This window comes from Pecten maximus, chromosome 7 (genome assembly GCF_902652985.1).
Source record: "Pecten maximus chromosome 7, xPecMax1.1, whole genome shotgun sequence".
Taxonomy (NCBI): domain Eukaryota; kingdom Metazoa; phylum Mollusca; class Bivalvia; order Pectinida; family Pectinidae; genus Pecten; species Pecten maximus.
This window is the reverse complement of record NC_047021.1, coordinates 17,810,255-17,831,173: the sequence shown is the minus strand read 5'-3', so window position 1 is coordinate 17,831,173 and position 20,919 is coordinate 17,810,255. Positions and strand designations below refer to the sequence as shown.

The 20,919-nt window shown below is 35.5% G+C and overlaps 2 protein-coding genes across 2 annotated transcripts in view; both read right to left on the bottom strand.

The window, feature by feature from the left end:
- Window positions 1-888: 888 nt before the first annotated feature.
- On the bottom strand, window positions 889-3,763 carry LOC117331261 (carbohydrate sulfotransferase 14-like). The gene is made up of 2 exons (XM_033889859.1): window positions 3,669-3,763; window positions 889-2,123 (listed from the first exon to the last, which is right to left on the bottom strand). Exon 2 carries the CDS (start codon window positions 1,977-1,979, stop codon window positions 1,266-1,268), a length of 714 nt encoding a protein of 237 aa, XP_033745750.1. The 5' UTR covers window positions 1,980-2,123; window positions 3,669-3,763; the 3' UTR covers window positions 889-1,265.
- An 11,705-nt stretch (window positions 3,764-15,468) lies between these two features.
- The window catches only part of LOC117331798, a 38,992-nt gene continuing 33,541 nt past the window's right edge, over window positions 15,469-20,919 (bottom strand). Inside the window, exons 4-8 of the mRNA XM_033890690.1 lie at window positions 20,277-20,506; window positions 19,802-19,831; window positions 19,286-19,445; window positions 16,590-16,636; window positions 15,469-16,264 (exon numbers count right to left, since the gene is read on the bottom strand). Of these exons, the coding sequence (XP_033746581.1) occupies window positions 16,194-16,264; window positions 16,590-16,636; window positions 19,286-19,445; window positions 19,802-19,831; window positions 20,277-20,506 (538 nt within the window). The 3' untranslated portion in view covers window positions 15,469-16,193. The remainder of the gene's footprint in view (window positions 16,265-16,589; window positions 16,637-19,285; window positions 19,446-19,801; window positions 19,832-20,276; window positions 20,507-20,919) is intronic.

The following is a 20,919-nucleotide window of genomic DNA, read 5'->3' as shown; positions in this document are numbered from 1 at the left end:
CACATGCAATCATGCTACTATTTAACTTGACATGTTAGATTTCACATGCTAACTTGCTAGTTTTGAAATGTAGCATACTAATATTTAACTTGTTAGTTTTTACATGCTAAAATGCTATTTTTTACATGCTAACATGCTAATTTGACATGCTAGTTTCCATATGCTAACATTCTATTTCGCTTGATATGGGTTAAACAATGTGAACGAATCTGTTAAAAACTGTGTAAAGAAACAAAGAAAATGGATGAAAAATAATATGGAGAGAAAAGTGTGCAAAATGTGTTTAATAAAGATACCGTTGAAGCTTTCCGTTGTAAAAAAATATTTTGCTGCTTAAACCCAATAGGTCGATTTATGATAGGTCTGTGTATTCCGTTGCTGAAATATGATGTCAAACACCAAAAAATAGTAGTTATTTAACAGGAAAATAAAACTGAAACAATAGAATGTCCGTATCAGAATATGATGACATTCTTATCAACATGTCCTCTAATAGCGTGATGCTGTTCAAGTTTCATTCAAAGTTTATCCTTTTCTTAAAATTTCATTGGACTTTCGCATTTTACAGGGTCATACTATGGGACAGGGAACAGGGAGCACAAACCGTCCCGTCGGCATTAAACAAATTATACAATATAAATGAATGAAAACAGAATAGAACAATAATGTAAGGCTATAAAATATAAATATTTTTTTACAATACATACGAATCCGTTATAGAATACAACTGTGATAATATAATACAAATAGAAAGTTTAGAAATATTGACCACAAATGATTTTCATTACAATACAAATGGAAATGTAGGGTAAACACATTGAAATATGGAATATTAATAGAATCTTTTGCAACATAAATTATGCAAACAGAACAAAAAGTATTGAAATATAAGATACAAATGATATACGATACCAAATTGAATCTACTGAATATAAATGGAAAATATACAATATAAATGAAAACACATTGAATATAAGCATGAAATTATGGAATAACGCTATGTTTCACATACCGTCATTGATAATTCTTCTCTCTTTTAGAAAATTTGCTTCGATATTTTCATAACTGATTTAAGATAATCGGAAATTCAGAGAATCTGTCATCTTTTAAAAGAGAAGGTGGAAAGAAGGTTGCATGGTTTTGGAATTGTTATTGTCAGAATTAGAATAATAATAAAATACTTTGATATCGCAGGAATACAGGCAATTCTTAAGTTATTCTAAATGGTATGTTTCAAGAATGTATCGAATTTGTGGATATTGAAATTATTTGAGGGATATAGTATTATTTTGTAAATTAAGTGATTTTGGGTAACCAAACAAGTCATAATCTGACTGGTAAATATTCATTAACTTTCTTATATATTCAGTTGGAATCTGTGAATAAAACTTCTCAAATGTTTTGACCGTCGCTACTGTTTTGTATGTTTCAGACCTTTGCGGAAACCGGATATTAGGGGGAACTCCAATCTCTTTTAAGATGAAGTCAGCATCTCTGTTGATAGTTTCGTATTTCCCGACAAAGTCGTACTTAATAACACAGGGAAGACAAAGCGACGTGTACCGTCGCCAGTGGCTGTTGTAATACTCAGGTTTTTCGTCGATGAGAAATTTCACAAATTCTAAAAAGTTGACAACATATTCACCTTCGGAGTTTGGAGAAGTATTAGCCCTATACCGTTTCACAATGATTTTTCTAATATTTCCAAATTGGTAATGGGTTCCTGTAGGTACTAATTTATTTCTGTATGCTGACAGAATTCTCTCTAATGGATTTCTAACAACAATGTATTTTTTATATTTCTCAAGAATGATTTTTCGTTTTCCCAAAGAATATCCACTTAGAAATTTCAATTTTGAGCGATACTTTTTATGCACATTTCCCAAATTCAACAAACTGGTGTTGACTTTTCCTGTCAGTGTTATGAACATCATTTGCCATTGTGAACAGGCAATTTTAGGAATGTAGCAAAATACCATTTTGTATTTTTCGTCAACAATCAAATATCGTAGGTGGTTCAGTTTAGTTCCATCCGAAAAATTATTATTTTGACATTCCCGACGGAGATGTCGTACTCTTTCTACGTTGTCAGTCGCTGCAGTTGAAATGCTTTCTTTTCCTTCCTGAAACAAATATATAAACGAAATTTAATCAATATGATTCTGTTTAAAATAAAAATGATCTCGACAGACACTAACTAACGATTGATTTGCTTACAATTGATATCACATTAAACGTTTTAACATCAATACCAATTAAAATGTTGTGTTTCGTAGCATCCTACATCAATGCCGTATTGTAATTGTTATATTCTTAGTTGCTATCATTAGGGAAGACATCGTAGGAACTATCTAGGCGGATAAGGTGGAAAGGACAAATATGACACTTCCTGCTAGACAATGAAGTTATTACGTGCTCCGTACTGATAAGATACAAAATGAGTTGCTCGTACCTGAAAGACTCTACACTACAACAAAATAAGTATATATGTGATATAAAATCGCCAGTTTTATAATAGAACTACGATTTAACTGAAATTCCGAACTTTTAATCCATGCCCCATTTTGTTAACCAGAAGACGGTGTTACAATGTTTCCATTACGTGTAGTGTATCGCATACACACTTCTTATTTAGGTGACATTTCCAATTGTTTGGGGACAATTGTTCAAGGAAACAAACGTTAAAAAGTTACAAACTCCAGTTTCATCATGCGGAGCGTTGTTATCTCCACTGGGTTTCCGTACATCCAAACTACAGTGTCGATTTGTCGGTCCCGACTACACCAGTGTCATCACCACCATAGCAGCTAATAATGACGTATTATATCATGTATGACGTTTCTGTAATCCGCTGTACACGTACTAATACAGGGATGGATAAAGCACTGGTAGAGTGTCTAAATGAAGTGTTCATGTAATAAATTTCCGGTTAAATCGTCAAGTTGAAGTTTTCGGGTAATAAGATACCGGGTTAGTTGTCAAGTTGAGCTGTTCCGGGAATAAAGTATCGGGTAGTTTGTCAAGTTGAAGTGTTCTGGGAATAAAGTAGCGGGAAGTGTGTCAAGTTGAGGTGTTCGGGTAATAAAATACCGGGTTAAGTGTCAAGTTGATGTGTTCCGGGTATAATGTACCGGGTAGTGTGTTAAGCTAAGATGTTCCGAGGTTAAAATACCGGGTTAAGTGTCAAGTTCAGATGCTCCGGGAATAAAGTACCGGGTAGTGTGTTAAGTTGAGGTGTTCCGGAATAAAGTACCGGGAAATGTGTCAAAACGAGATGTTCCGGGAATAAAGTACCGGGAAATGTGTCAAAACGAGATGTTCCGGGAATAAAGTACCGGGAAATGTGTCAAAATGAGATGTTCCGGGAATAAAGTATGGGAAATGTTTCAAAACGAGGTGTTCTGGGAATAAAGTATCAGGAAATGTGTCAAAACGAGATGTTCCGGGAATAAAGTACCGGGAAATGTGTCAAAAAGAGGTGTTCCGGGAATAGTGTATCCTGTAAAGTATCAGGTTGAGGTGTTCCGGGAATAGTGTACCCTGTAAAGTATCAGGTTGGGATGTTATTGTATGACCATTTCAGTGGGATGGTACTTTACAGGTGTCATTGACAAGCTCCACTGTATTCTACATATTACCTTTAGGTTGTGAGAACGCAAAATACTTACCTCACTTCCACTGTCACCAGAACGTTCCCTATTAGACGAACTTGCTCCATGCCATCCTAAATAAAAACAGAATATGTCAACATTGTCCCTGCATGAGTAAAGGTGACTTTACTTTACAAATATATGTTTGTGGTTAATGTTTCTTTTAAGATGTTGTATTGGAGGCACATGTCACATAAGGAAGTTTAAAACTGATTTCATTTCATCGAAATGAAGAAAAAAACGATAAAAAATGCATAGTATACCCACAGGTGAAGACATAAAATGATATATTGAAGATTTTTATCAAATGAGCATAATTTTTGGAAAAGATTGTGAAAACCCGCACTCAAGATATTATCACCCTTCAATACAAATTGAAAATTATACAAATGTAAACAGGACTATACATACCTTGTGGTTTCGGTCGATATCCTGTTATAAACCGTTATGTTGACTATACGTACCTTGTGGTTTCGGTTGATTTCCTGGTATAAACCGTTATGTTGACTATACGTACCTTGTGGTTTCGGTTGGTTTCCTGTTATAAACCGTTATGTTGACTATACGTACCTTGTGGTTTCGGTTGATTTCCTGGTATAAACCATTATGTTGACTATACGTACCTTGTGGTTTCGCTTGATTCACTGTCCTCGTGAGCAGTTTGATTATAAATATCAAGGACACTGTAAGTCCAATCATTTTACCTCTCCTGTCTCTACATAGTTTGACCATGTTGATGATTGTGTACAGAGAGGGACGTAAGTATTCATTGATGTACATTGTTATCTTAAACATATATTATATTGACGAGTTCATAAATATTAATCACATAGCTTTACATTCATATTAACCAATCATCACTAAAGGCTTACGGCCTAAGTTTTTAAATAATCTTAAAAATATTCTGAATATAAAAGTTGATGTTTTAACATACCGGAGCCCCCATTAGCCCCCAACTAGCACGAGGCGGCCCCAATTCAAAATGACCCTGTCTATACAAGGAGTGATAAGCCCAGCACAGAAACCTCCAATAAAGGTATTACATGATAAGACTATTAGAACATTAAAATGACACTTAGATAGAAAGTGAAAATTAAAACACTGTACAAAAAGAGGGAAAACATGTAGTACCTTTCAATACAAATTGAAAGCTAGATAAAGAAGAGCAAAAATGAATTAAACTGCGTCCTCAAGTTGTTTCGTCCTTCTGTCACTACTCAGTGATGATAAGGACCTATTGTGTTGGTACAACTCCTCAGTGATGATAAGGACCTATGGTGTTGGTACAACTCCTCAGTGATGCTAACGACCTATGGTGTTGGTACAACTCCTCAGTAATGCTAACGACCTATGGTGTTGGTACAACTCCTCAGTGATGCTAACGACCTACGGTGTTGGTACAACTCCTCAGTGATGCCAACGACCTATGGTGCTGGTAGAACTCCTCAGTAATGCTAAGGATCTACGGCGTTGGTGTCACGCTCGGATATATATGTGTGTGTATGTATATAGTAATATCAATGAAGTTGGTAGGCGTTTTGTTGTGTTTTGTATATGTGACGTAAGTATGGTAGTAGGTAGCCCGAGTTTCCTCTGGCCCTGACACCATGTTTGGTGTAAGGCCATAGCGAACTACTTTATGAAAATGTGGAATTCTCCGACACCGTTTTGTGTCGCTAAGATTTTGGTGTAAACAATAAAATCGAGCGTGACATAACCCGTACCTTACATATATTGATAGATGTGATATTTATTGACCCCAAATCGATGTTTTATTCCGTCCTTATAGATCCCCGCTATTATTACTATTATCTATGTGTCTTTCTTCCACTATCGTTCCTAACCTCTTCTCTCTTTCACACTTTCCTGTCTGTCCTGTCAATAAAGTGAAACATATATTATAATTAATAGATTAATATATGATGAATATCATTTTTGATATGCAAATTTCATGAAAATTCATGAGTTTATATGTTCTGATACTGTGTCTTCAAGCAGATGTTAATGATGTTTGGCTGTAAAAGGTTGTGGTCATAGTATTGATGTGGAGGACTGAGGCTGTAAGATTAGCCCCCCCCCCCCCCCCCCCCCTTTTTTTTTAGATGATTGCAAAATAATTATATAAAAAACATTCTAGAAAAACGTTGCTTGATAAATTATTTCATAGTGTTTTTAACAAAATGCTCACGACAAAGAGTTTGACTTTTTAAGCCAGTGACTTTGAACTGTGAATCTGTATTTTTAGAACACTTCCTAACAACTAGAAAAAAATGATAATAAATGCTCTAGTTGTGACCCGAGTACAAAATCTGAACTGAAGATAACTGTTGAAACATAACAATGTTACTTCTTAACCATTATATTATCTGTAATTGAATTTGATAATTTGAAAACCATTCTTCAAAAACAAAGAAAATTTTGTTGAGAATGTCTTTAACTTACTTGGTACATACATAAAGTTGGGAGACCATTACCCACCTCAAGCTGATAAAAAGCTAGGACCCATTTACAAAACATCTTAACATTATGTATTTTTCTTCATACTGGGTACGTTAATCAAGCCCAAGTATACTGTTTGTGATACAGTCCTTAAATTCTAATATATTGACAAAAGGATGGAAACAAAGTACAAATTAGATCCAAATTATTATTGGAATTGAAATATTTTTTATTATACTGAGTTATAACCAGCATCAGATAACACTTTCAATGATATATTTGGTATATTGGGAAGAAATATTTATAAAAAATTCAGGGCTACGCCCAAAATCAGACTTATACAGTTTTAATACTTACATGTGCAGGTATATATAACAATAGAAGGTGTACGGAGTAGGTCTCATTTTCAAGACAATGGCTATAGTTTGTCGATTTCAACAGGTAGTGTGTGGAAGAGTATCCCCTAGCAATGACATCTAATGGCGATGTTTATGTAAAATAACAGTAAAATAAATAATTGTTTCTGTTTTTATATGGGGGTAATATTTCACTCATTTCTTCTGTCAATCATCTTTCTTTTCTCAGCCTCCCTTACAGTTTTCAGTCTTTTCCATTGTCACTTGCTCTCTGTATAGAATGTCTTCATATACACTTTATACCCTTAGTAAGACACCGAGAAAACTCACGATTGAAACAATATCATGCTGCCTTAGCATTTACAAATCTAAAACAAAGAATGCACGACAACAAATTGAGAGAGAAAACGATCTTATGTGTTATATGGAATCAACACTTTTAAAGATAATCACGTACAACAGATATTATCGTTCTATTAGCTCCATCCTAAAACTAATTGGTCTTGGGCCGCTCTGAGATCCCCGCTTTATTTTCTTTATTGCCCCACAGCCTCTAAACATATAATCCTGAATTTGCATTAAGAAAATCGCGAAAATCAAAGTAGAAATTTTCACAATTGATGATAATACACCATTTTATCAAGAGCTTCAGGGCGGCCCCCAGATCCCTGTCCTGTTATCTTTTTAGTAGACATTAAATAGTTAATCCTGAAAATATCATTCGGATCCCCACAACTTCTTATTTGCTAATGTGCTACACTTTCGATTATTATGTTATTCAGGATTTAGTATATTCTATGCGACTGAAGTTATGTAATTATTCTTTTAGGAATTAGGATACTCGGTTTGTTATAGAATTATAAAAGTATGAAAGCGCGTGGATGAAATAAATACATAATTGAAACATATGAATTAACATTCAAATTGAACGGATTGTCGTGGATTTTTATGGATTTTACACCTATTCTGAATGATTTTCCATCTTTTGCAAGCTTTTCACTATGGGATTATTTGAGGGATAATGATGATCAGACCAGCCCTGAGCCGACACTTCGGACATATTTGACCATGACAGGGTCATTTACATTTGGATCTCAACTGAACGTAAGGTACATGTGTATTGTGCGAACAATGTCACTAGTATTCAATTCAATTCAAAAATTACTTTATTATTCCAAATATATACAAATACATGTTCAATATACATACAATCAATAAACCTAATTATGTTAGAAATTTAAATAGTATTTATGTATATTATTATCATTTGTTAAGTTTTATTTTAAATATTTATATATATGAAATAATAGGATCAGACAACAAGATTACCCTATATAAGTCTTTTCCATAGACCGGTTGCAGATAGGTATAATAATTATACATAGTCTAAACAGCACACCCTTCACACTCACTTACACACAATTTCATAAAGGAGAGACATGGAAAATAATGATGAGGAACATAATCATAATAGTTGAAATCTTTTAGTGCTCATTATATATAAGTAAACATGATTTAAGATATATAGATTAATATCTTGAGATAAATCTATATCGCCACATAAAAGTATATGTAAATTAATAAATCCCACACGATTGTATATAGAAGTGATATGATGCCTAAAGGTAGAATATAGTGGGCACTGGAAGAAAAAATGAACCAAATTTTCAAAGTCTGCTCCACAAATGCATGAGCCATCAAGAACTAGATGATCTATTAACTTATCAAAATTTAGGTTACTGGCATTATTACGCAACTGACACAATAGAATATGTAATGCTCTAGGCTTACAGTCAAGAAAAACATCAGAAATAAAGACAGGGAATACAGTTTTAAGCTTATTTTTAGGCTCGAGATAGATACAGAATCTCTAATAGAAGGATCTAAAGAGTTCCATAAGTTCATAGAAGAGGGGAAGAGACTGTTTTGATAGGAGCTAGTTCTAGAAGCAGGTATATTAAAGTATCTTTCATGTCTAAAATTGTAGTTAGTATTAGTATTAGTATTAATATATGGTTGAATAATGTCATGGAGGTAGCTGGGAGTGTAGTGATTAATAATTTTGAATAAAAATAATATTTTTTGACGTTTTCTCCTTGTTTTTAATGTTTCAAATCGAGTTTCACAATAGAGTTTATAATGAGAAGTGCCCCTTCTAAGACCAGTGATTATTCTCATGGCTTCTACCTGGACCGATTTAAGTAGGTCAGATTCAGTTTCCGTGCAATTATCCCAGACTATAGAAGAATATTCAAGAATAGGTCTTACATATGATAAATACAGAGTTTTCAATGTTTTTCTATTTACTTTATATTTAAGAAGTTTAAGAAGTTTCAATCTTGAAGAGGCTTTGTAATAAATATTGTTAATATGTTCAGCCCAGGTACCTCTCATGTTAAATGTTAATCCTAGATGTTTGTGCTGATCACGTTGAGCAATTAGATGATTATCAAAGAGTAGAGGAGGATGATTATTAGTGTGTTTTCTGGTTATAGTTAGTGCAGTGGTTTTATTTGGATTAAAACGAACTTGCCATTGATGAGCCCAGTTAGAAATAGTAGAAAGATCTTGATTAATTTGGATGGCAGGTGTATCAAGGTCATCTTGATTATTTACAATTACAAATAATGATGTATCATCAGCAAAAAGTTTTATATTAGAATTAATATTATTTGTGATATCATTAATGAATAGAAGAAATAAGAATGGGCCTAGTACGGAACCTTGGGGTACACCTGCCGTAATGACTTTGGAATTGGATTTGTAGCCTTCAAAGATAACACATTGTTTTCTGTCAGATAAGTATGATTCAAACCATTTAAATAATTTGCCCTTAATTCCATACAATTCGAGTTTATATAACAATCCAAGATGCCATACCCGATCAATGCCTTACTTATATCACAGAAAACAAAACGTAGATCTTTGCCAATATCTAGATTATGAAGAATAGTGTTATATATAGCAGCAAGTTGATTGACAGTAGAATCATTTGGTTGGAATCCTGACTGATGTTTACTCAGAATGTTATGATCTTTTATAAAATTAAAAGTATATTTAAAAATTATTTTTTCAAATATTTTGGAGATAATAGATGTAATAGCAATAGGACGATAATTATTAAGATCACTAATATCTCCTTTACCTTTGTATAAAGCATTTACATTTGAGGTTTTTAAAATATCAGGAATTTCACCAACTGCCATGATTTTATTGAACAATAAATATAATGGATATGCAAGTGCAGAAGATGCATTTTTAAGTATTTGGGGTATAATACCATCAGGGCCTGGAGGTTTGTTAGTTTTAAGTATGTTTAGTTGATCTTTAACATCTTCTTCAGTTATATTAATTTCAGAGAGTTCAAAGTGGTGAGTTAGGGGGGGATCTGGTAAGTTAGTATCTGTTATATCTGAAGCAATTGAGGTGAAGAAAGTGTTAAAAGCTTCAGCCTTGTCACGTGGATGAATGATTATTGTGTTATTGTATTTTAGGGGTGAAGAATTATTATAAGTATTAGATATTTTACAGATAGATTTGGCAATCCCCCACCATTTCCTAGGAGGAACAGTTTTATCAGCAAGTAAATTCTGAAGTTTATTTAAATATCGTTCCTTTGCATTTCTTATCATTAAAATAGTTTCATTACGAATCATTCGAAATTTAGTCCAATCTTGGTCGCTGTTTTTTTCTTTGGCTTTCTTATGAATTCTATTTTTTTTCTGAGTTGTAACCTAATTTCATTAGTCATCCAAGGTTTATCATCAGGGCGAATTATCACCGATTTTTTAGGAATGTGAGAATTAGAGAGTGTAAGGTGTTGGTAAAGTTATCATACATAACATTAATATTATCAGTGTTAGAAAGTAATTCATCCCCAGTTAGTATTGAGTAAATCAGTTTTCAGACCATTCCAATCAGCTTCATTAGTACAACGAATGACATGACAAACAAGTTACGACAAACATCTGGGACAAAAGTTATCCAGCAGTATCTATGTAATTGTATACAAAAGACACTCAATATAAATATTAGCATTTTTTATTACAAAATGAGATAACAGTACGGATGTATTACTTTACAAACGAAAGTTATTGTTTGGTATATGTTTACGAATATATGACGTATTTACCTCTGAAACAAAAATAAAACAAAAACTAAAAATGCCATATAACACACGCTGTATACATATTGTAAAGCATGCATGGGAACTGGTTGTCCGAATTTCCTCAAGTCCTGATACCTGAATTGGACCGTTTCAACGTGTAAAGCGAGGTTCTATACGACTGTAATGTAACGTCGATATTGGACTGAATTTTGTGTTTCTTGATAAATAAATGTCTCGTACATGCCCGATTCATTTTGTCTGCCTCAAAATCTTACCGACACTAAATAGAAAGTTCTACGATTTCATATAGCAGTGCGTTCTGGCCATACACCGGACATCTATGTCATGATGCACCTTTGTGTAAGTTAACGAGATAATAGTATTAAGCTACAAGTGGAGTTTTTATAAAACTTAACAATATGGCCTTTTGTGTAATCAAGAAATTATAATATCCTTTATGAGTTGGTCCTCAACAGGAAGCGTCGGTCCGATCAGTGGATGAAGGATCACAATTCACAGTAGACACAAAACAGTTACTTCGGCGTTCAGTTAATCAGTTTAAACTTGTCTTTTGTGTCTTTTGAAAGTAGATTTCACTCGTGACAAGCTACATGAGATACATAATGTACAAATTAGGACTCTTGGATCACTTTGTTAACGTCTTACTACTACTACTTTGGACTAGATCAAAGTTCATTTGGTGATAATTTGTTTGGTTTAACTACTACTACTTTGGTTTGGTTTGGTTTGTTTTAGTTTAACGTCCTATTAACAGCCAGGATCATTAAAGGACGTTTTGGAGGTGGAGGAAAGCCGGAGTACCCGGAGAAAAAACCACCGGCCTACGGTCAGTACCTGGCAACTGCCCCACGTAGGTTTCGAACTCGCAACCGAGAGGTGGAGGGCTAGTGTTAAAGTGTCGGGACACCTTAACCACTCGGCCACCGCGGCCCCTAGTACTTTTACATATGATAAACATATCAAAATTTTACATAAGGTAGTATAAAATTACAATATTAAGATATAAGATCATGGTGTGGCAACATAATTTGTTTTAAAACATCAAAACATTACAGAACTATTTAAAAAAGATGGATTATCAATTCTAAAATGTGCATTGTGTCAAGATAAAAATATTAGAACCGTTAAGACTTGGTGTTAACGTTGTTATGTGGGTTGTTATAATGGGAATCAGTGAAGCAATAGTTATATTATTTGAGATCACTTTGAGATTTGTTTCCCTGAAACTCTAGGTAGCAGTGTATAATAAAAACAGAACATAGTATTGTAACAGGAGAGGGAAAACGCAACTACATGTACCATTTCGGGATTCCAGGTCAATACGTCTCATATTAGAGGTTTCAGTATTTAGTTCATCCCAACATAAACAACCGTCACGTTGTGTAAAACCTAGATAATTTTGTGCAAGTTATCTCCCTTCGTAAGAAGCCTTCCTGATGACATTTCTGCTTTGTTAATATGATATTACATATCTTTCCTGGTGATACTAGCAGCGACTCCAGAGTTCTAGGATTTCTATGTTTCAGGGACCACTTATATTCCTTTTTAACCAAACGACCATCACTACTCTCACTGATTCTGATAAATAATTGAAGTCTCGACAGTCTGACAGACATAACAGGAGTTCCCACATCACATCTGAATGCTATATCACTTGTATTTTTGGAGGCTTCCTTGACGTCTCCTTATATATTTGTTAACGTCCCGAATTCCACTAGAGAACAATAAGCACATGTTCAATTAACGAGATGTAGGGGGAAAGTCGGGTAACTTCGATCACTTCAGTTTATTTCGTGTGTTGAGAGGTCATATGATCGATTCTAGGCTCTGCATCGCTTACGTTAATGGAAATATCATTGAATGGTCTCAAAATACAAAATTTGGATTGTCTCCCTCTACATTTGCAGCGTAGAAGGAAAGAGTTGAGCAAAACTTACCAGTCGGGTGAATTCGATCATGCATCAGGTAAATTCGATCACAACATTGGGCAACTTCGATCACACATGTTTGGTTCAATAATACACACATATAGTCGAGTTTCCAGATACTATAATTTACAAAAGCATCAAAAGTAATTTCACTTGCATGTGAGTACTTCACAAACAATGCAGTTAGTGCTCTGCTAGCTGATTTACAAAGTTCACAGACAGAAATGCATGTCCAAAAATTCTACAAACCATAATCCTAAGCATTGTAATTGAATTTAGCAAAAACAATGTTTTGAACCACATTGAATTTCATAATTAGTTATGAATATAGATCTATATCTGAAATACAGAACATCAGTATTTTCAGCGTTAGTTTCAGGTTGTCATTTCTTTCACTATACATGCAGAGCATTGAGCATCTGTTGTCCAACCCTGACCTCTAACCATTGGTCATCTATTTAAATAGAGATATGATTGCCTCTAAAAACAGCCTTTGTTACCTAAATTTTCCATTCCCTTCATAAAAATTCTCTATTCATACTAACTAAAGCCTTATTCCTATCTACGAAACATACATATGTTTTTTTTGTTTTTTGTTTTTATTATTTTCCTCTTGTTTATTAGAGAACACAAGATATACTGAAGCTCAATATAGCTTCTAAAACCATTTTGCTAGTCTACCAGAATATTCTCAGATTCTAACCATTTCGACATGCGTTGATTTAAGAATCTGCATAGATTTTAAATGGTATGGAAGTGAGAAATACTCATCTGTAACTTTGAGGATCTAAGGGATTCTTCCTACAGTTTGATATTGGAATTATGGTACTTTGTCCTCAGATGTCTAGGATTTAACTAAAAATAAAACAATGGGTAAACATGGTATGTAAAATATTTAAACAGGATAAGTTTTTTAAAACAGAACTTTGAATACCATCTGTTCTTGCTGCTTTGTTCAACTTGTCACGAAAAACAGATGTAAAAAAAAATGTTTACTTGGAAGATTTAATATTTCATATAAATTATGGCTCTATTATGATTCTGATTTTGATCACCTTCGAACGACAAAACATTATACATATCTCTTAATTAATCATGCCAGACCTTCAGATATTGACCTGGATCTGAAGCAATGGATAAAAAAACATCACTGTCCTTCTAATGAATGCTTAGTCATATCCACATGTAAGCCCAATTAACTTACATTATTCCAATAATAAATTCACCCTGTTTCAACTTTTTGAAAACGACGTTTTTCTTGCCTTAAGATTTTATCAAACTTTTGCGGTCATTTATATATAATGTACTGTGTCCTCAGACCACTCTTTTCGAGAATCGAGCCACCACACTTTAACCAACGTCTCCCATTTTCATTGCGGACACGTAATAGTCGTGTTAATTTGAGTGTCAAGTACATAAAAAAGGTATTCTTATAAACATTTTCATTAACAGCAATTTTTTGATAACCCTGCATTTCACTCTCTATAATCTTATCAAATGCATCATCTGCCTTATTTGCGCTGGAAGACGGTGTTATGCTTGTTCTATCAAAATTATAGTATCAATGAATTTCGTCGCAGCAGCTTCATCATTAAAAAAATCGGTTATATTTATAATCTAATATCTGTAGGATATACTGGGGTCTGAGAGTACGTGTCGACTTATTATCGACTGGTACTGGTGCAATAGATGTCCATCATTGAATGACCTGGTACTCTGTCTTCATGATTCAGATGTAGATCTTTACAGACCTCTGATATCAAGCGAATAGAAAGTCTGACACTGTATCAAGTTGTTCCTGGGGGTACGTAGATAGTCCACTACTGGTTTGCCTTTCCCCGACAAATAATTAAAGTTTTGCGACCCTTCTCAGCCGTTGACTATACAAAAGTTTGAATCCGATTTAAAGTTTATTAAATGGTGACCATTAACAGTGGTATCTAATACTTCCAGGTGAAATCTGTCGGGTCTCCGCATCTAGTATTGAAGTCGTCCACTATGTAGAGTTTCCCTATATTTACTGTTATAAAAAACACCTCTCATAATCTGACGCCAGTGACCTTTGGGGGTAAATAACACCCGCATATAACAACAGGACAACAGAATTTTAACCATATCACACCCTTCACAGAATCCTCTAGGATTATATACGAATACTTTTTAATAAAAATACAAACTTCACTACTGCCTCTTCTGAAATTAGCACCAGATGTCAAAGCGAAAATACAAGATATGGTTTAAATATAGTTGGCAAACCTCCAGACGATGACATCGTTGTTAGTTTCCAGGGATTTCAAAGTTTGACTTTTATTTAATCTGTGTTGTTCTAAAGACACGGCCGATTTCAGCGGCTATTTTTTCCTACAGTTTCCAAAACCACGAAATCATCAGTTCTGTAGTAATCATTTATGCATTCCAGTATGGAAAGTGTTCAGCTAATTAGCAATTTCTAGTTTAACATAGAAACAATAAGCCAGTACGTATCAGCAATTCTTTAATTTTTAAACATTTTCAAAATTTGAACATATAACAGTCTATCTACACCTGTCGGATTTAACACATTAGCCGGTAAGCTAATGATTTGGCGTAGTAAATGGTTAGTACAATGTAAATCAGTTAACATAGTAACTAGTAAGGTAGCACACCACAGTAAGACAGCCTGGCCATGGGCAATTTTTTTGTTAAGCAAATAACTCCTGTATTATGATATGCATTAAAAAATGAAAAAAAAAATGTACACTATAATTGGTATATTCAGTATGAAGTAGTACATACAGGCTTCACATTTATTAAAACAAAAATTAATAGATTGGTTTCCGGATTATAAATATCCGGATTTTCCGAACGTGTGTTTACACAGGAAATTTAGTTTTGCCTACAGCGAAAAATGGAAGCCCACAGAAAAGGTAAGATAGCGGAAAAACTTAATTTAAATAGGTTTCAGAAAAAAAAAATTGTGTAGAGAATTGTGCCATTTTGGGTCAAATATCATAATATTTTGCAATTTTTGAGAATTTTTTAAGCTGTTACCATGGTATTCACAGCTCTAAAAATCACAGAAAATATTAGTTTTCTTATCCTTCAGAGTTCTCTTAAAATTGCAAATGTTGTACAGATTTCAAATATATATACTTTATTAGAGGTTATATGTAAGGTTAACTGTCAATGTTTACATATCTAAAACATGTGCCATATTTTTCAGAATTTGGCATTTTTACTGTACACTGCTACCTAAGCTAATTATTTAACATAGTAGCCGGTAAGCTAATGGTTTGACGTAGTAAATGGTTAGCTAACCAATAACGTAATAAATGGTTAGCTAACCAATAACGTAATAAATGGTTAGCTAACCAATAACGTTATAAATGGTTAGCTAATCATTAACGTAATAAATGGTTATCTTATCAATGGGCATAGTAGCTAGTAAGCTAATTATTTAACATAGTAGCTTGTAAGCTAATGATTAACGTAGTAAACTGTTAACTACTTATTCAACGTAGTAACTGATTAGCTAATTATTTAACGTAATAGCTGGTTAGCTAATGATTTAACGAAGTAATGGTGAGCTATTTATTCAACGTAGTAACTGATTAGCTGATTATTTAACGTAGTAACTGATTAGTTAATAATTTAACGTAGAAACGATTTAATTATTTAGCATTATTTAGAGTTCGCATAGAAACATGTGAGTTCACGAGTCCGTGGTTTCATTTTCCCGATCGTTCTGAGGTGAAGCAATGACTGGAGATCTACGAGAGGGTTCTGAAACAAAGTGAAGTGCAATCAGTTATTATGCTATACTGTATAAAAACTTGAAACTCTGTCCTCTGAGTGCGTTGAACACAAGTCATCTTACTCACAAGCGCACACACAAAAAATACCTTTCAATTCCTTTTTTCAAATCATTATTTCGCAAATGTCAAAATGCACTTAAAACAAAACTCACCTATTTCTAACAATTTCTTGAAATCTTATAAAATCATCGTATTTCATCGAGTTGTCAATAAATCTTGGTAAATGATTAGGTGGAAAACTTTCGGATGGACAACATGCTATATAGCATATTTACGTGTAAAGACCAACTTACCTGGTACTGGCAGTGGGCTCTCACTTTCTGGCTGTGAGGAAGAGTGACTGCAAAAACACAAACAAACGTAGGAGATAAGTTTTTGGATTGTCAACAGAAAGAGGCATTCGTGATATGTTTTTATGCATAAATGCACGGAGACACCAGACATGGAGAGACCAGACAAGGAGACAACAGACAAGGAGACACTAGACATGGAGACACCAGACATGGAGACACCAGACATAGAGACACCAGACATTGAGACACTAGACATGGAGACACCAGACATGGAGACACCAGACATGGATACACTAGACATGGAGACAATAGACATGGAGACACCACACTTGGAGACACTAGACATGGAGACACCAGACATGGATACACTAGACATGGAGACAATAGACATGGAGACACCAGACATGGAGACACCAGACAAGGAGACACCAGACATGGATACACTAGACATGGAGACACCAGACATGGAGACACCAGACATGGAGACACCAGACATGGAGACACCAGACATGGAGACACCAGACATGGAGACACCAGACATGGAGACACTAACATAGAGACACCAGACAAGGAGACACTTAACATGGAGACACTAGACATGAAGACACCAGACATGGAGACACCAGACTTGGAGACACCAGACATGGAGACACCAGACTTGGAGACACCAGACATGGAGACACTAGACATGGAGACACCAGACATGGAGACAGCAAACATGGGGACACCAGACATGGATACACTAGACATGGAGACAATAGACATGGAGACACCAGACATGGAGACACCAGACATGGATACACTAGACATGGAGACAATAGACATGGAGACACCAGACATTGAGACACCAGACATGGAGACACCAGACATGGAGACACTAGACAAGGAGACACTAGACATGGAGACAGCAAACATGGAGACACCAGACATTGAGGCACTAGACATGGAGACACCAGACATGGAGACACCAGACATGGAGACACCAGACATGGAGACACCAGACATGGAGACACCAGACAAGGAGACACTAGACATGGAGACACCAGACAAGGAGACACCAGACATGGAGACAACAGACATGGAGACACTAGACATGGAGACACCAGACATGGAGACACCAGACATGGAGACACTAGACATGGAGACACCAGACATGGAGAAACCAGACATGGAGACACCAGACATGGAGACAACAGACATGGAGACACCAGACACGGGGACACTAGATATGGAGACACCAGACAAGGAGACACTTAACATGGAGACACCAGACATGAAGACACCAGACATGGAGACACCAGACATGGAGACACCAGACATGGAGACACCAGACAAGGAGACACTTAACATGGAGACACCAGACATGAAGACACCAGACATGGAGACACCAGACATGGAGACACCAGACAAGGAGACACTTAACATAGAGACACCAGACATGAAGACACCAGACATGGAGACACCAGACTTGGAGACACCAGACATGGAGACACTAGACATGGAGACACCAGACATGGAGACACTAGACATGGAGACAGCAAACATGGAGACACCAGACATTGAGGCACCAGACATGGAGACACCAGACATTGAGGCACCAGACATGGAGACACCAGACATGGAGACAACAGACAAGGAGACACTAGACATGGAGACAGCAAACATGGAGACACCAGACACGGGGACACTAGATATGGAGACACCAGACAAGGAGACACTTGACATGGATACATAGACATGGAGACAGCAAACATGGAGACACTAGACATGGAGACACCAGACATGGAGACACCAGACATTGAGGCACCAGACATGGAGACACCAGACATGGAGACACCAGACATCGAGACACCAGACATGGAGACACTAGACATGGTGACACCAGACATGGAGACACCAGACATGGAGACACTAGACATGGAGACAGCAAACATGGAGATACTAGACATGGAGACACCAGACATGGAGAAACCAGACATGGAGACACCAGACATGGAGACACCAGACAAGGAGACACTTAACATGGAGACACCAGACATTAAGACACCAGACATGGAGACACCAGACATGGAGACAACAGACAAGGAGACACTAGACATGGAGACAGCAAACATGGAGACACCAGACATGGAGACACTAGACATGGAGACACCAGACATGGAGACACTTAACATGGATACATAGACATGGAGACAGAAAACATGGAGACACTAGACATGGAGACACCAGACATGGAGACACCAGACATGGATACACTAGACATGGAGACAGCAAACATGGAGACACTAGACATGGAGACACCAGACATGAAGACACCAGACATGGAGACACCAGACAAGGAGACACCAGACATGGATACACTAGACATTGAGACACCAGACATGGAGACACCAGACATGGAGACAACAGAAATGGAGACACCAGACATGGAGACACCAGACATGAAGACACCAGACATGGAGACACCAGACATGGAGACACCAGACATGAAGACACCAGACATGGAGACACCAGACATTGAGACACCAGACATCGAGACACCACAATGGAGAAACCAAACATGGGGAAGCTAGACATGTAGAAACCAGAAAGTCTCTATTAGGAAAGTAATGTCTCAAGTTTTATTTTATCTCATTCAATATGCGTTTTTATTTTGCATATCCTTGTCGAAAAGAAGATTTAAAAGATTATCTTACCTGACTAATGCCCTTTCCTCTGATGGAGACTGCCTTTCCTTAGAAACACAACATCCTGTTTTCCGTTTTTTGCATACCCACACCAGTAAGAAAATGCACAGTAGCGTCACTACAGCAGCATACGAGATGAGGAAGTACACACGCCAAGTCGAGGAGCCGGCTAACAAAGAGTGTCATAACACATCTTACAAATTAAGGAAGGAGATAGTATATACACGTTAATATTGAAACTTTTATGTTAACGGATTAAACACTACATTAAAAAAAACTCAAAATTACATATAATGTAGGAAAGTTGTTCACTCAGACCGGAATCTTGAAACCGTGAACACTGATGTCCCTATAGATATAGCTATATGTTTTTCATGAGGTGTCATTTACACTTTTGTAAATATATAGATACAAGAATAAGGTAAACTTCATCATGGCATGTCATTTTATACTAATGTATGATGATTGCAACTCCGTGAGTATGTTGAAATTTTAATAAGACAGTCACAATCTACTGCCACTTACCATTTGATAAGTTCTTTAGTTTCTCCATAACTACAAATTAAAATTTTATGTTTGGTCATCATTGACTGTAATTTCACAATATATTGTTGAACTTTCAAATATATTATTAAACAAATTGTTAACTGACCACAAAGATCGAAATTGGGTTCTCTTGAGAAATCATAAGGTAATAATTCTAATAATGTTGATTGGGAAGTAATGTAATTTTAAAATATTGATTTCATTATTGATCGCACCAATCGAAAAATTACATTCGTGATTAATTAATGTAGCATTTGAAGTCATCAGATGTAATATATATCAGATTGTCTTTGTTAACCCCTGACCTCAGGTCACGTGATTTATGCGTCATTATATCAAAATAGTAAGCTCCTAGATTATAAATATAAGAATTCTATGATTATAAAAATAGCAAGCTTTCTAGTTTTTTTATGATGAAAATAATGAGTTCCTAGATTTTAAAAACAAAAAATACCTTGGTTACATTTGAAGAAGCACTGGGGCGGTCTCTCTCCAGCGGCTTTTGGTAATTTGCATTCATCTTCGTTACATTTATCACAACGGTTATCGATTGAGCAGAATTCTTCCAGGATGTTGCACTGCTGTGTTCCACATTGTACCATGATTTTGGTAGGTAGGTTCTCAGAACTAGTCACGTAGTGCCCGTAGACGACACAGAGCAGCATGTATACCATCTTCATGATACTTAAAACAATAGATATAGGTAAGTGTAATGATGTATTGTTTTCTTTCGTAACAATACCTCGGTTATAATGGCTACATCATGTCAGTGGTTTATGAAAAATAAATTCTATCAAAATCGTAATAATACACTAGTAAGCACAGCTATTGATTATATATGTATAGGCATATCTGGTATTTCGGCGACCAGGCTGGTTATCCACATAACATGGCCCCTAAATATATTAAATCCACCAAGGTGTCTCTATACAAGAGATTCGATGAGGCAGAATTACCTGTGAATTACATCAGACCCTCACATACATGGCGAAGAACAACTACATGATTTTCGTACGCTTACTACATTAATGGATCCATTTCAAAAGAAAGGAAAAAGCAGCAATTGGTTCGAAATTAAAATGGGTGGCTGAAAGGGA